Source organism: Gallus gallus, chromosome 5 (assembly GCF_016699485.2).
Source record: "Gallus gallus isolate bGalGal1 chromosome 5, bGalGal1.mat.broiler.GRCg7b, whole genome shotgun sequence".
NCBI classification, from domain to species: domain Eukaryota; kingdom Metazoa; phylum Chordata; class Aves; order Galliformes; family Phasianidae; genus Gallus; species Gallus gallus.
In genome coordinates this window covers 11,217,054-11,232,804 of record NC_052536.1, presented here as the reverse complement: position 1 = coordinate 11,232,804, position 15,751 = coordinate 11,217,054, and the positions used below count along the sequence as shown (strand labels likewise).

The window sequence follows — 15,751 nt, the reverse complement described above, 5'->3', positions numbered from 1 at the left end:
CAAGAGCTTTCATGTTGAGTGCCCTTGCTTCAGCTTTTTTGAGAAGAAGTAGGGAAATGATTCTTTTCCTATTCATTTTGTTAACAGTGGCAAAGAGCACATGAAGTGCTAAACTGCAATTACACCTGCAAGGTAACTTGGAGGAAATATTAGTCTTGAAACGTGGTTGTATGACACAGTAAAGTTTGTACTGTCCCTTACACAAAGGTGGATAAGATTTGATTAAATTCAACTAGCCTAGAGTTACACAGACATTCCATTTTAAACATGGCTCTTGTGCGTGATGCTACTATTTAGGTGTTTATGTTTATAGAGAAATTTCTGAATACCTGTAGTTTTCAGTGGAATTTCACGGGATGTTTTGGTATGCAGAGATGCTTGTCAGTATTTTATGCACTTTGGTAATTCCGTCAGTATTAATAACTTTATCAGTATGTCCTGTGATTTTGCAGCTTATACAGGGGCTCAAGTGCACGCTTTAACCAAAAGATCTTAACAGTTCTTAAATAAGCAGTTTAATTGCTTGATAAGATTTTTGTCTGTGTTTTGTCTGACTGAATTGCCTAATGAAGAAAGCTGTGGTGGTTTGCTCACTTACACGTGTCTCAGTGAAAATTAATTTAATTTGTTTTGTGTGTTATTGGCAGCAAATGGAACATCAGTTCAGAAAAATTAAAAAGGTAGAAGTTCCTACTATGAAAAATAGAAGTGCTGCACTTGTAGCTTAATGGTGTGGGAAAGGAGGGGGTAAGAATTTCAGTAAAAATTAAAGAGTGTCGTTGGTGTTGGCTGCAGAGCTGCCAGTTGTGGCAAGATAATAATTTTACCCTAACTTCAGCCACAGAATGCTGAAAGTTTTATTTATTTATTTTAAAGATGCCAGGAAAAGTTGCAATAAACTTTCTGGGGAGAAAATAGCAGTGCTGTCTGATGTTGATTTCTTTGTGTTTTTTTTTTGTTTGTTTTTTTGTTGTTTCTCTTTCTGACAGGCTGTCCATACAGGAATGCGGGCATATATTTACAATAAGAATTCTGTTATTGGCTCTCAGGCAGAGCATTCAGGGATGCGGACGTACTACTTCAGTGCAGATACCCAGGAGGATATGAACAGCTGGATCCGAGCTATGAACCAAGCTGCCCTTATGCAAACACGCTCTTCACTGAGGAGGCAAGTTTCATACACCAATTCCCAGCTTAAAAAACAAACTGGATGGTGATGATTTCTGAAGGTGAAACTAGTACATTTCTGCTATGAAACTTATTCCAACTTGAAAGAAATGGTTCTTTGTAATTTACTTTCTGCACCAGCTTGTTCCTGTTGCAAATCAGCTAGCTAGCAACAAATAAACTGTATGTCCCCATTTGATGGCATGGATTTCTTTTCTATGTACGTATTTTTAGGGAATTGAAGTTGCAATTGTTTGTGAGAAAAATTCATACACATACAACAGACAAATGGCAGCTGTAAGGAAGGTAAATAGAAGGGAAAGAACAAGAAGAGCAATGAGTCATTTCAGTTGAGTGCTTAGATATAGAATCAGAACCCTCTTAAGAGGGAAAAGAATGTTAAAAATGAGTACATTATAAATGTGTAGAGTTATGCTTATTAGCTAATTTACACAGATATTAACTTGCTTATTTTTGGCTTAACGTGGTGGCCTTTAGTATGAGTAACATGTTTTCCACAGTCTAGCAAAAAGGTGTAGTTTTAAAAGTAGGATGTACTTTCGTTCTTTAACAGTGCTTGAGGCACTGTGCCTTCATGGGCTTCCAGTTTTTCCCTTCTCCTTAATCTGATATAACTTTCTCGATATTTTGACTTTGGGAATGTGGTTCTTTCCCTACAAGCCCCGTGAAAGAAGCCTCTCTACTGTGAGATAGTCCTGCTTTTAACCCATGGGACTCTGTGAATTAAAATGTCATAATGCTGTTTCTCAGAGTATCTTGCACTAGTGCTTGCTGCTAGTAAATATAATACAACATAAACAAAGGTCTTAACATCTAGACTTTTACACCCCATGTGTTTGTGTTAAAGTTTTCTGGAATTAATTTTAGTTTCCAATAATATGTGACTTGTTACTTGTTTTTCTTCATGTTTTTTATAAAGTTAGGAGTAATTGAAAGAAAAATCATGGAAGCCTGGCACGTTAGAAGTGTTGATAGTGTCCTTAATCATCATAGAATCATAGAATTGTTAGAATTGAAAGGGACCTTATAGTCCCTAGGGATAGGGATAGGGTCCCCTAGTCCAACCGCCTTGCAGTGAACAGGGATATACACAGCTCGATCAGGTTGCTCAGAGCTCTCCTAGTAGAACATTAATTTTACAACACTGAATCACAGTGAGGTGAAAACAGTTGTTTTGTGGCATTTACTTGGAATCCACCTTGTATAAAGCTTTAAGGAAACTGAATGTATTTTAGAGAAAATGAGGCAATACCCAGAGATCAATGCTACTATTAAACTGTTGGAGAAGAATCATGTAGAGAAGTTTATGACTATAAAGAGATGAAGAAAATTGCAAATGAAATGTGTTGTGTGTCAAAAGCAGCATAAAGCTTTTTGGACCCTTAAACATTTTGTAGTGCCTTGCAAATTTTATATCAAGAATTCTGGTATGGATCTTTTGAAATATTGAGATGATAAAGTAACATGAATGGCATGTTTTAGGAAAAATGGAGATTTAATTTAATTTTGTTTGGTAATAGCAAAACTGTAGGTTCCGTAGACAATGATAGTACTGAATCACATGTAGATGTTCTGTCCTCTTGCTAGAAATTACTAGTCCCTAGGGCATCTATGAATATATGAAAGACTTTTTTTTTTTACTTTAAAATGCACAGTTGGCAGTTGGTTTTCTGTTTTTTTGACTTTCAGTGCTTCCTGCGATAGGAAGACTTTTTTCTATAGTTATTTGTATGTAGTATTACACAAGTTAAACGCTTTTCATACAATATTAATATTTTCAGTTATTTTACAGCTGCATATAAAAGATTCCTGCAGAGGTAACTTTCATTTCACTGGGATAACAACTTGAGTTCTGTTGACCATATCTATGTTAACATCTGCCAAATTCAGTACAACCTAAAGAAGGTGCTTTTCTAGCTATCCTTTCTAAAATATTAACGAGACCGTATCAACTTTTGACAGTTAAATTAAGCAGTGTTCATTACCAACATATATTTTCTTTTCAGAGAAACTGAAAAAGCAGATCAACGAGCTGTTCCCCAAGTCAATCACGTGGATGCCTGTAAAGTGTGTGTGAAGGCAGAGGCTACAGACACAAAAGAAAGTTATCAAAAATCTGCTGAAATGCTCGGGTATGATAAGCGTGAAGAGATAAGAAGAGAAAAAGAGGAAGAGGAGCGTTACATCCACAGAAAAGAAGCTCTAGAAACTAAGAAGGGAAAGGCTAAGCATGCGTTAACAGAAGCTGATTCATTATTTCCAGATTTAACGAATGCACCACGGTCCCAAGTAGCTCAATCTCTGCCCATTGAGAAGAATGGAACGCTTCCTAGTTCATTAAGTATGAGCGCTGGCCTAGCGGAGCAGAATGGCACCAGCTCATATAAAAGAGGGTTTGTTCCCAGAACAAATCCCGATAAACAGATTCAAAGAAAAAGTAATATGGCTCAAGTGGAGCACTGGGTAAAAGTCCAAAAAGGAGATACAAAAAGGTTAGTAATAGGCCCTGTCTTTAAATAGACTGCCAAACAGTATGTTCCTAATATAAAGGAAAATATGCAGTTGTAGTATATTCAGTGCAAACTGGAACAATACAGAGACAGTATGTAACAAAACTTGATTTTTCTCCTCCAGTACAGAATGGTATTTTTCAGGTGTTTATCTCATGGGAAAGTCAATGTAGGGTTGACTAATCAAATTCCTCTGTTGTCACTGTGTTATGAATAGAAAAGGTGAGTTTAGAGTGCCTTAAAAAAACAAACAAACAAACCAAACCCACTAGTTTTAATCACTGTGGATTAAAGATACTTAAAGCTTCTTTACATTTGCTATAGGGGAGTCAGAAAGGGAAGTGGAGAACTTATCTCTTATTCATAAACTTCTATGCAAGGTGAATTACAGATAATCATTCCACTTACAGAATTCTGGGTTTTTTTTTTGCTTATTTTCTTATGGTCCTCTTCTCAACATCCATTTGCTTCTATACATCACATCACTGTGTTTGTAGTCACGATGTGTGCATCACATATTGAAAAGTGTCCCTGTTCATTTAGTTAATGAAGAAATCCTAGGATGCTCCCATGGTGTCCAGGATTCTCTTCCCATTTCAGTCCCTGAAAATTACATAAACTGTACCAAGAGCCGGAATGCTGTAATTTGGAAGTCTCACAACTGCTTTACTTTTAAATCATGCAATACCAGTTGAAAAAATGAAGTGATGAATGTATGTCTGATATCAACTTGGGTCAAGTGGCAAGAAACACAGCTGGGCTCTATGGTACATGTGAGGCAGATATGGGTAACTGACTGAATTACTATCTTAGATATTCCTTAAAATCTAATTGTAGTATACAACAATAGTATACACTTGCATGTGATTTTAGGAGGAAAAAACATTTTGGGACTTTTTAAATACTTACTGAGGTTAACACTTGTCTTCATAGATCTGGTGAGAATTTCAAGGCTTACTAATTCTGTTTGGAAGTCCATTCTTCTACTCTCTTACCTTTGGAATTTCCCTTAAAGAAGCTTTCATGCTTCCCAGTATTATTTAATGTTGTTCTAGAATGCTAGAGTCACTTTACATCTCTGTTTTTTGCTTGGCTTGTCAGTGCTTCCTGACAAAATATAACTTTAGTGAGGGGAAAAAAAAAAAAAAGATTTGGTGTGTTTGTTCTGTACATGCACAGAGGTATCAGTCTAAAGTGATCCAGAAGACTATCCAGCCAGTTACCCAGTGCTGAATAAAATTTTCATCGATGTTTTTCACACCTGAAGTGTAGGCAGTGAGCAGACTTGACTGATATCAAAGTGAGCACGGTTTTCTCCCCTACTACTCTTTTCAGTAAGATTGACTTTGGGTGTGTACCAGGCACGGTCCTGTGGTGGTGCTGCTGTAGGTGCCCTAGATAAAACCAGCTGCCTCAGCTGGCACTGCCAAACATGCAGTGAGCCTTCATGGGTGTAACTGCAGTGATGTGACCAAAGTCTGTGTCTTTTAGTAATTTATACAAACTTTATTTGTTGTTTTAGCTCAGGTGACCTTGTTTTCCTTCTCTTCTCCTGACAAATGGCGTTAAATTCTTTGTGTTTGGAATAAATTGCATGTTATTTTCCAGAGATAGATGGCTTGATCTTATACGTGGTGTCTGTTGAGGTTGTTGCAGTGCACTGAGCTGATGTTTAACAGTGGTATGGCAGTTGTCTGATGTACTCTCAATTTCAGGATATGGAAATTTAAAATAGAGGCGATCATTTCACTGAATTTCCACTTTGCTTTTAGTATGAGTGAAGCACTTAATTTCTTATTGCTCCGTGGTTACTGAAATGTTACAAATAACCTCTTAGGACTTAGCAGCCTTTAGAATTTTTAACACAAAATGAGTACAGTTCTTCTCCTGGCTGAGGTATATAAAGATGCAGTGTTTGCCCGCAAGCTGATTATGACAAGAAAGAGCTCTTTTAGTTATGTGCCTCATACAAATACATCAGTTGTTGCTACAATTGTTTGCAGGGATTGCACTCTTTGTATAGATATTTAGATCTTTCAAATGGGTATTTTGCTTCCTCTTTTTATAAAGTACTCAGAATCATTTGATAACTAAACTAACAGATGTTAGCTGTCAGTCACTTTAGAGGTATATCTCTCCTTGATGAGTGTTAGGTGCTGTAATCCAACACTGTCACCCAAACCCTCTCTGTTCTCAGCTTCTTCAGTAAGGTTCATCTCAGCCCTCAGGAGAAATACAGAGTTTGGAAGGATGATTGAAAGGTGTTCTAAGTAATTGAAAGTCAGAGCCAACAGCTATCTAGAAATTACTAGTCTCTGATTGGATTTCAGTGCATGGGTCGATGTAATGAATTCAACTAACAACAAAAAAATTCATCTGATAAAAATAAGATTTCTGAACAAAATGAAGTCATGTTGAGGAATTTCCTCTTTTTTTGCAAATACAGTATTAAACATATTTTCTTGTGCAGAACTTTGTGTTCCTTCCTGAGTTGCTTAAGGAAGAAACATTACATGTCTTTGTTAGTTTCTGTGTATTCTCATGAATGCCACTGGTGTTTCCAATAATGGTGTTTGTTTTCCTTTGAACATTTATCTTTGCTTTATACAATACTGTCTGTGTAATTGCTTCCCACTGCAGATCCTGAATGACTTCCGTGGTAAATAATCTTGTAATATGGCATCAGGCCCTTTTTTCACTCCTCACTGTCTGCTTTCCTTTTTAGATTATTTATACCTTTTTCAAGAGAAGGAGAGTCTTAAGATTATCTACTTTTGTTCATTTTACTGTTGGTCTCTGGGAGAAGCCATTGTTCACAGTTCATAATAATTTGAGTCATTTGGGGACACTGTTCCTTCCCTTTTCTAGAAAATTGTTAGTCGTCTTGGTGCTTGTTTTTATGTAACACAATTATTTTTAAGGGTCGGAAACCTTGTGTAGCAGAGATGCCACTTGACTAAAGCCTGTTTGTTGTCTTAGCTGGGGATTTGTCCTTACTTCATGCAATGAGAAATCACAGCCTGCCTGTATTTAGGTATTTGCATCAAGGGACCTTGACTTTCTCTGTGCAATGCACAACTTCCTTCTTTTTTATAGTGTGGCTGAAGTATTACATGAAGTCAGCGCTTCCTACTGCTGGAAGCATGGCTTTCATCCAAGCTGTTTTTAATTCCTCTCAGGCTTTATTTCTTTTTTTTTTCCCTAGAAATGAAAGATTCCCCCCCCCCCCCCCCCCCCCCCAAAAAAAAAAAAACAACCCCACACAACTCTTGGGATCTTTGCTTTCAGGCTGCCTCTGCTCCTACAGCTGCTAGCCCTGTTCATTGACTTCATTGACTAACAGTAATTCCTGCTCGTCTGAACACTTCACCCTTTTATGACTGATTAGAGCATAACTGCACATGGATGGTGCATGGAAGGCTTGCAGCGTACCAGAACTTGGTGGTGGCTTTGTGAGGACATCACTAGGGTGGAGTGTAGGAACAACTGGCTTTTGGATGAGCCTCTGCCCTTTTTTCCACAGGAAAGTCACCAGCCACCTGTCCCACCTTCATGCTTGTCTCAAATGTATTTTTGAAGCCTTTGCTGCTCCAAGATTCCTCATTTCTACGTTGAGAAAATACATTTTTAACCACTTCTTCGATCTTCACGTGGAAAGAATTGGCAGCTCAAATACACAAAGCAGTGCAGAGGAGGTTTCTTGACCACTAAATGCGGATTGAGTTGCCTATGTTCCATCCTGCCTGCTTGTTTTGCCTGTATTTTGGAATTCTTGGTAATGTGAGAGAGCACAGCTTTTACGAATTTATAATCCTCTGTGCAACATACAGCAGTTATTCTGCTTTCTCACAAGGATGTACCTTCTCAAGAGCAGTGTTTCAGTGCAGTCCAGCAATGCCAGATCCTTCAAGTAGAAACACACAGAGGCAGCTATTGAGCAGCAGTTACGGATATCAATTCTTTTTCTTCCTGCTTCAGTTATGCTTCTCTTATTCCTGGATGCTGGACAAAGATGCTCCTTTTCATCCTGCCCTTTTGTTGGCATGGAATTCCTGCAGTTCCCTCTGTACCAGATCTCATTCTCATGCAGAGAGTGCAGCCTACAGAGTGAAGTGAGGAATCTGCTCTGAATTTGGGGTTTTTTTTGTTTGCTGTTTCTGTTTGTGGGTTGATTTTATTTTTGTTGGTGTTTATTCGAGTGATCTGGTTTGTTTTTGTTTTGTTGTTACTCTGTGGCAAAGGTAGCAGAATGGTTTCCTGTCTGGGAATGCTAAAGCAATAGATGAGTGAGTGCTAGGAGGAAACTCATAAATGTTTAGTGGTAGAATGAGAAATGAGACAAGCAGGTTCCTATGTGTGAGGCTATGGAAACAGTTTGACTTCAGTGTAGGACGGGGATCTAAGTACACTTCATCAAAACTTTTCCCAGATTCTATCTCAGATCTCTTGGTGAATATAGAGTGATTTCTAGAGTTTTGGGAGCATTATGACTTCAGTACTAATACCAACATGTAGCGTCTCCATTTATTTTCTAGTTTGTCAATGAGTTTTGGTCCTCATCCTTGTGCTGCTTAAAATGGTAGAACTCATAGCATTTGATCAGGTGAAAGTAAATCATACAGACCTGGGAACTTGAAGCTCATTCTTCATTTTTGTTGATGTTAACGAAGTAAAACGTGTAAGACACTAATTCTGTGATGAGTGAGATTTCTTCCCACACTTGAATGGTAATTCTTTGCAACAAGCTTGTATTTGCTGTTTGCAGACTGCACCACCTGGTGGTGAAGAGGCTTTTGGAAAAAATACATATTTTTAATTTTCAGACTTTCTCTTTAAAACTAACGGTAATTTCTCTCTTTGTGTTTTGACACTCATTTTTGGTCTAAGTAAAGGTAATGCAACTGTCCCTTATAATTATCTATACTAGGTCATTCTAGGTTAGACATGATTAAAAGCCTCTGTTTTTACTGTTTGCATCCATACGTGAATTCAGTGTAATGTTTTTGTGCAGGGTAGATTTCATTAACTTCATTAATGTTTCTGTAAACCCTTTTTGAAGGAATTCTGTGCTGGGAGTCCTGTAGCTAACGTCATCCCAGGGTTTATTTTGTTTTTTTTCTATTATAATTTTTTTTAATCAACCACTCCTGCTTGTATGCTGAAGTTTTACTCTTTTCTTTCCCCCCCCTTCGCAGCCTTGCTTCTGATCTGACTCTCACACGTCAGGGTCCCAATCCACCTTTTTCTGAAAACTATCACACTTTGCCAAAGAATACCAGGCAGCCTTCAGGGAGCTCACCGCCACCGCTAAGTCGCAATTTGCCGAGTGACTACAAGTATGCACAAGATCGTGTTAGCCACTTGAAGATGTCCCAGGAGGAAAGGAAGGCAAATAAGGATGGAACTGTTTGGCAGCTTTATGAGTGGCAGCAGAGACAGCAGTTTAAGCATGGCAGCCCCACTGCCCCGCTTTACGTAGGCTCTTCAGATTTTATCGATCGGGGTAAGTCAAAAAGTTCATTGGATGTTCCACGATCGATATCTGTTCCACCCTCTCCATCTGATATTCCTCCACCTGGACCTCCAAAAAGCTTTCTCCCGAGGAGACCGCACACTCCTGCAGAAAGGCTTACAGTTAAACCATCTGACGAGAGACAGACTGTAGACAGTCCTTTCGCTGGATCACCCAGGAAGATTCGAAGTAATGCTCTAAAGGTTTGTATGCAGCCTAACAATAATTTCAAGTTATTTTTTATATGTAGTGTCATATATTGATTGTTTAATTTAGTAACTTTTGTTGCATCCTGCCTGAAAGATCTTGCAAGCTGTGAGAGTTAACACAATGGGTAATTTTCTCCTAGAACTCATCTCTGTAGTGATCTCAGATTCGTGCATGTGTGTTTGGAAAGGCAAATTGGTGACTCATCATGCTGACTTGGAATATTTTCATTCAAGACCTGGACATACAAATTGTAGTGTTTTAATGGATAGTGTAGAGAACAATAAAAAAGACAGCAGGATGAACACATCTTTGGTTCTATACTTATGGTTGTGGTTTTAAGTGTTTGCCATGTCTACTTTCTTTTAACCTTTTGCTAGCATAGCTGGTCATACAGCTGATCCAGTTTGTAGTTATGACTAAAAGCATCATATTTTTTTCGTGCATTTGACAGTTTACATGCTTTGCAGAGTTGATAGCTCTGGACTAACTACTATCAGGTAGTGTTGGTCTTAGACTTTAACCTTCTGCATTGTTGGCATTTTTTTAACCTCTTCTCCAGAGATGACAGAGGCTTTTTCACTCAGCACTTTGTGTGGCTCTCCTTGCCTAAGGAAACTAGGGAAATTAAGGATCGAATCAATGTAGAACTTGCTTGCCTTGGTAGGACTTACACTGGAATAAGTGAAAGTAAAGGTCTCTGCATTCAGCCAATTCTTTAACCTCAAACATGAGCTCTGTTGTGGAATGTATTTGCCAAGAAAGAGTCTTGTACATCCACAAACTCAGCATGAGTTTAGGACTGTGAATTTCAGTTGTGTGCCAAACTTCATCATGCACAGCAGATTTTTCCTAGTATATGCTGTGTAGCTGTCAGATGTCTTTCAATGTCTCTAGATTTATTATTCTGAGTCGGGGAATGAAGCAGTCTGGTGATGTGCAGCACTGAAAGTTATTATAAACTCTTGATTGTTATATCAGACATCAGTTTCTCTACGTTGAAATTGAAGCAGCGTTACATCCCCTATGAGGGAATGTGTAGTAGTCTCTTTCCTTCCTGTGTGGCGTAGCTGCATAAATTTTACTCATAAAATAAAACTCTTTTCATATCACATTGATTTTTATGTGAAACCATATATGAAAACAAAATTTTCACTGCAAAATTTCTCTGTAGAGGTTTCTTGAGGAAAAATGTTTGTGTTCTTGTATGTAAGCACACAGCATCATTTTACATTGAAATGTACATGTCTACAGAAGTTTGTGATACTCCCCCTCACTGGACCGCTTTATTTAATTCCACCCAGTTGCACAGAAACAGAACAAAACAGCATTCAGTGAGATTCAGACAGGAATAAAAATAAGTTGTCAGACATCTGGTCTGCCTTTAAGAAAGCCATAAGAGCTTTGGCATTAAGGGAAAGATGGAAGAATGGATGTGAAGTGGGTACTTATACTATAAGCCGAAAGAGACAGATCAAATCGCTTAATGCAACCTGGTATTAATGGGACCCCTTGCCACAAGGTGTCACTCCTGTCAGTGGCTTAGCGGTGGAGAACTGTTCCATAGCTAAAGGAGGACATTCACAGTTGTTACTGTATGGTGTACAAGCCTGCTATTTAAAGGTGCTAAGCCAAGCAGATTTTCTCTGGGAGACATTACGTGTGTGTGTGTGTGAAATTTTGAGTGTTTTTTTGACTTGGTGAAAACAGCTTTGCACATGCTTCTGAAGCTGCTTGTGCTGCCAGAATCCACTGCCCTGTCCAGCATCACAGGTTCTACATTTGTTGTATTTGTTCTGCATAATTATTGGAGGATCTGGCTGGCCCATGATCTAAGCATGGCTTGAATTCAAACAAAATTTATAGCAGAGGCGTGTATCTTCAGAACACTTCCTCAAGTACAGCATACGTCTCACTTGAGACAATGCTTATAATTCTGCCTGGGGCTTCTTACAGAGCTCAACTCACATTGATCGACGCTCGATGCCATCTATGGGCTACATGACCCATACCGTGAGCGCACCAAGTTTGCATGGCAAGTCGGTAAGTTGAAGGAGCAATTTCTTTGCCTTTCATGTCATCATTCTATTGTAGTTAAGTTTTAAAATCCTGCTCATTCCATAGTTGTTTTTTTCATTAGTTAAAACATAAATAACTTGAATGTGAAACTTGAACTTAAGCAGTGCGTAGGAATAATAAAGCCTGTAGGGATTTTGCTCTTATTTGCGTTGTGAACCAGAGCAAGCTATTATTACAGGATTCAACTTCTGTTATGTTTGTTTGACCAAATGCAGAGTTAATGAAATAATTGCTTAATCATGTCAAGTTACTGCTTTCTGGGCACTGAGGTGAAAAACATAATTACAGTTACTCTTCCTGAAGACTGCTAATTTCCTCTTTACAATGTGTCTAAATACCTGCAGCCTGAAGAGCTAACATTGCTTCTCATTCGATTAAGGAGACATCAGGCTAAGTTGGCTAGTATTCGAAATTACACAATCGCACAATTACTGCAGCACTTGCCAACTAATTCCACCTATCAGGTCAGCTGCTGCTTGGTTCATCTGTACCGTATGACATTTTGTGACTCTGCAAACGCTTCGTCAGTGGCATGCTTGGGTCTGTGCTTTCTTGCCCATTCTTTGGTATTCTACAATGCCCGGATCATTTGCAGTTTTTCTTTGCTGTTCTTGCTGTCAGAAATAAGCATTTTAATCTACGGAGTACCAGTGCATATGTTTCAAAGTGTTATGTATACTTCCTCTTTGCACTATTTCTGAAAATGCTGCATTTTCAGAAATGTGTTACAAGATTAGATATGCTCATTCTAAAGCAAAACCATTTCTTCGTGCTGCTTTCATGGTGGGATTGGCTCCCTGTGCCACACGCTGCCTCACCTGCAAGTTAAAATGCATCAGCCAGTTTGTACCTTCATATGATCTTGTAACTGTATCAGTTCTGCAGGTGAACATTAGCTCATAAACATCTGTGGGCACCTTGAACCATGAACGGTGCTCTTGATTGCATTGATGTATGAAACTTAAATGTGGAATGGAACAAATGTTCTCGAAGAGCACTTTGGTTTATATTAGAGCCTCAAAAATAGGAATAAAACGTGGTGACTCCTTTTGTAATTGGTGGAGGCTTTATACTGGCCTAAAATTCAAAGCGTTTTTTTTTTTTTAATTTGGAAAAGTTTACTTTCCTTACCTCACCTACAGAACAATTGCATTAAGGTGGTCTACAATAATAGGGACTTCTTAAAAATGGGCATACTTTCTAGTCAGGTCCTCTAGCAGATTCAAAAGGTACTTGGACAATGATTTAGGTGATGGCATCTCAAGCTATGTAAGTGTAATGTATTGATTTTACTGCAGCAAGGGTTTTTCTTTCCTTTTTTAAATACGTAGTCTCTTTGGCACAAGCTTGAGAAAGTTACAGTTGTACTTTCCTTTAGCCAGATTTTTAGTGAACTCAGAATAGAAAATTATCAGAATTTCAGCAAAAATTGTAGGAATTTTGGCTTCTTACCAAGTTCACTTGCAACTGTTAAGTTTTACTTGGTTACGTATCACGAATACCTCCTATGAAAAAAGAAATATCTTTCAAATGACATCTGTGTATGCTTTTCTTGAAGTGATTCTAAGGAAGATATTACTAGTTGAATGTACCTATCTGATTAAGCTGACAACAGTTAGTGGTGAGCCACAGAAAAAGAGGGACCAAGTTGAATGCTATCACTTAACATGAGTGAGATCTTAGTGTTTTATTCACGAAGCTTAGTTCTTGTCTTTCTTAAATGAAGGAGTGCTTATCTTAAAATGTGTGTGAAATTTGATCAAAAAGTGTTCTAACGATTTTTATATACAGGCTTCTATTTATATGTGACATTCAGTTAGGTAGAAGTCTTCTAGAGATATATTGTGCTGGAGGACAACTCCATAATCTTTTTGATGAAGGGATAGTCAGCAGAAATTGGTCTTGAAAAAAATATATGAAAATGTATTTTTTGTGTAGTTGTGTATCCCATTAGCAGTGTAAAAAATCAAGTCTATCCTTTCAAAGAGTGGACATGAGGTAGTAATGATCTCAGGAAATATTTTGCCCATTTTTCAGCTGTAAATAGCAATATGCTGGTGGAGCAAATGTGCTTTTGATGTACTTCCTACTCTGTTATTTTGTTTACTTTTTCATCATTTTCTTTATATATCCTATCTATTTTAAAGTTATTTTTCAAACCTTCAACTATATTGTATTCTTTTTCTATGTACTTACCTGAAGGCTGATGACACTTATATCCAGTTGAAAAAGGATTTGGAGTATTTAGATCTGAAGGTAAGCTTTTATAAAAGTTTACTTCCATTATTTTATAACCTAGCTGTCTTTGTGTATCATCTTTGCACCTGCAGGTTTTGGAATTACTTTCCTTTCAGAGACTGAAACTCTGTGTCACTTGCTATGGTTGTGCTTAAAATTGTGTGTGCTTATAGTAGTAGCTATAGAACTGCAATGCAAACTCAGAAAATGGTTGGTACTTAGTTTCTAGTTAGAATTTGCATCACAGATACTTCAAATGGATGGTATTTTGTGGATTAAAAAGAAATAAGATTAAAAACTGCTTCAAAATGTTTTTGCTGTTGCTTTAGAGCCAATATGAAGTCAGCTCCTCTAAGTTAAAACAATGTTCTTTCAATTCAGCTTTTTCCCTTTAAATCTACAAGAGCTGCCTTTTCTCTTGTTTTTATAATAGGCTGCATTTATAATGCTTTTTTTTTTGTGAAAGTGTGGTGATTAATTGGAAGATTTCGTTGTTTTCATGTTCTGATGGCTAAGAGATATCAGGTCTATATATTCATTCATGTGTACAGATAATTTGCCCATGTAATAATAGGTGATATTTCCTGAAGATAAAATAAAAATATAATATAGTGTTCAGCATCAGAATGTCCGACTAAATGAAATGACTTCTGTATCTGATACATCTGATAGCTGGCAATTTGAAAGCACTTTTTGATACCAGGTATTTGAAGGAAAAATCAAATATGATATTGCTTAATAAAGCAGTCTACCTCATTCCGTGCTGTGTAGCATGTCTTACCATATACAAATTATATGGTCTTTCTGAAAATAAAGGTGAAGTTTAACACCTTATAATCCTTTATTTGTCTGTAGTTATCACTGATGCCAAGAGGCTTTGCCTATGTGCCACTAATGAGTTGCCAGGACCACTAGTATGGCAACTTCAATTTCATCTGATGCTTTCATGATTGAATATACAACCAAGTGTATCAATGAAAAATATTAGCAATACAAATATATTATATATATATATTGCATCATATATCTGGTGTATGTAGACTAAATGATCACATATACAAACTGTTATAATCATTAACATACAAATGTAAAATCAGTTGGACATGTATCACTTCAAGCCTTGCTATTGACGTGTTCTTGGCTGTGCCAAATGTAACTGCATCCCAAGCCTTTGGCTGAGTTTTGTGACAGTTCAATTTAGGATGTCCTACAGTTTGAGAAGCTATGAATAAGTACAGCATTCTTTCCATTCTAAAGCGATGACTTTCGCTGTTACAAGTGACTATATTGTAAGTACCTGAAAATGTTAGGTAATTAGGGAAAATAATAGGATGGGTTGCTAACTTTTTAATGGATTCCCTCCAGATTGATTTGTTGCAGCCTAGGCATGAAGAGTTGCTTGGCCCTCTGAGCGCTCCCCTTGTGCCTACCAAAAGCAGCCAGAAAGAAAAATGTACGGGGGCAACCTGATCTTTCTGCAAGAAGAAACTTAATATTACTTTGAGTTTCCTTTCGACAAATCTTGACAGTCAAAGTGTCGAGTGAGGTTCCATAAGAACGATATAATTTTTGAAGGTGGCCATTTCTTTCTCAGATGTTTTCATGCTCAAAAGAATAATCTTTCAGTAATAGTCTGAAAATATAAAATTCAGATCAGGGTGCTGAGGGATTAAAATGATCTTGTGAAATTTGAGTAGATGTCTGTGTTCTTTTTGAATTTGTGCTTTGCCACTAAGTATAAAGTATTGAATTCAGAGTGTGAGGAAAGCTGGAATCAATGAAACAAAGCAAATTATCAATTGATTCAGTAATGGTGGAATATTGTGAATTCATGATTAGTATACAGGGTGCCCTTCTCTGAAGACACTGAAGGCTTAGATATAATACCGTTCATTTCAAATATCAATTTTGACTTCATTGGCGTTTGAGTTGGATCTACTCTTATGAAACAATTTCAAACAGGATTAAAAATTTTAGAACTGAAGTCAAACATTTTTACTTCTTATCTCTGAAAATA

General features: G+C 37.5%; 1 protein-coding gene across 16 annotated transcripts in view; it reads left to right on the top strand.

The window, feature by feature from the left end:
• PLEKHA7 (pleckstrin homology domain containing A7) overlaps nt 1–15,751 on the top strand; it is a 140,592-nt gene that overhangs the window by 97,823 nt on the left and 27,018 nt on the right. For 13 of the 16 annotated variants that reach the window (XM_040701359.2, XM_046942008.1, XM_015286637.4 and 10 more), the window contains 5 exons: nt 990–1,168; nt 3,195–3,680; nt 8,894–9,413; nt 11,374–11,460; nt 13,699–13,752. In XM_040701359.2, coding sequence (XP_040557293.1) covers nt 990–1,168; nt 3,195–3,680; nt 8,894–9,413; nt 11,374–11,460; nt 13,699–13,752 — 1,326 coding nt within the window. The remainder of the gene's footprint in view (nt 1–989; nt 1,169–3,194; nt 3,681–8,893; nt 9,414–11,373; nt 11,461–13,698; nt 13,753–15,751) is intronic. The other 3 variants (XM_040701358.2, XM_040701363.2, XM_040701361.1) reach the window with 1 other exon arrangement.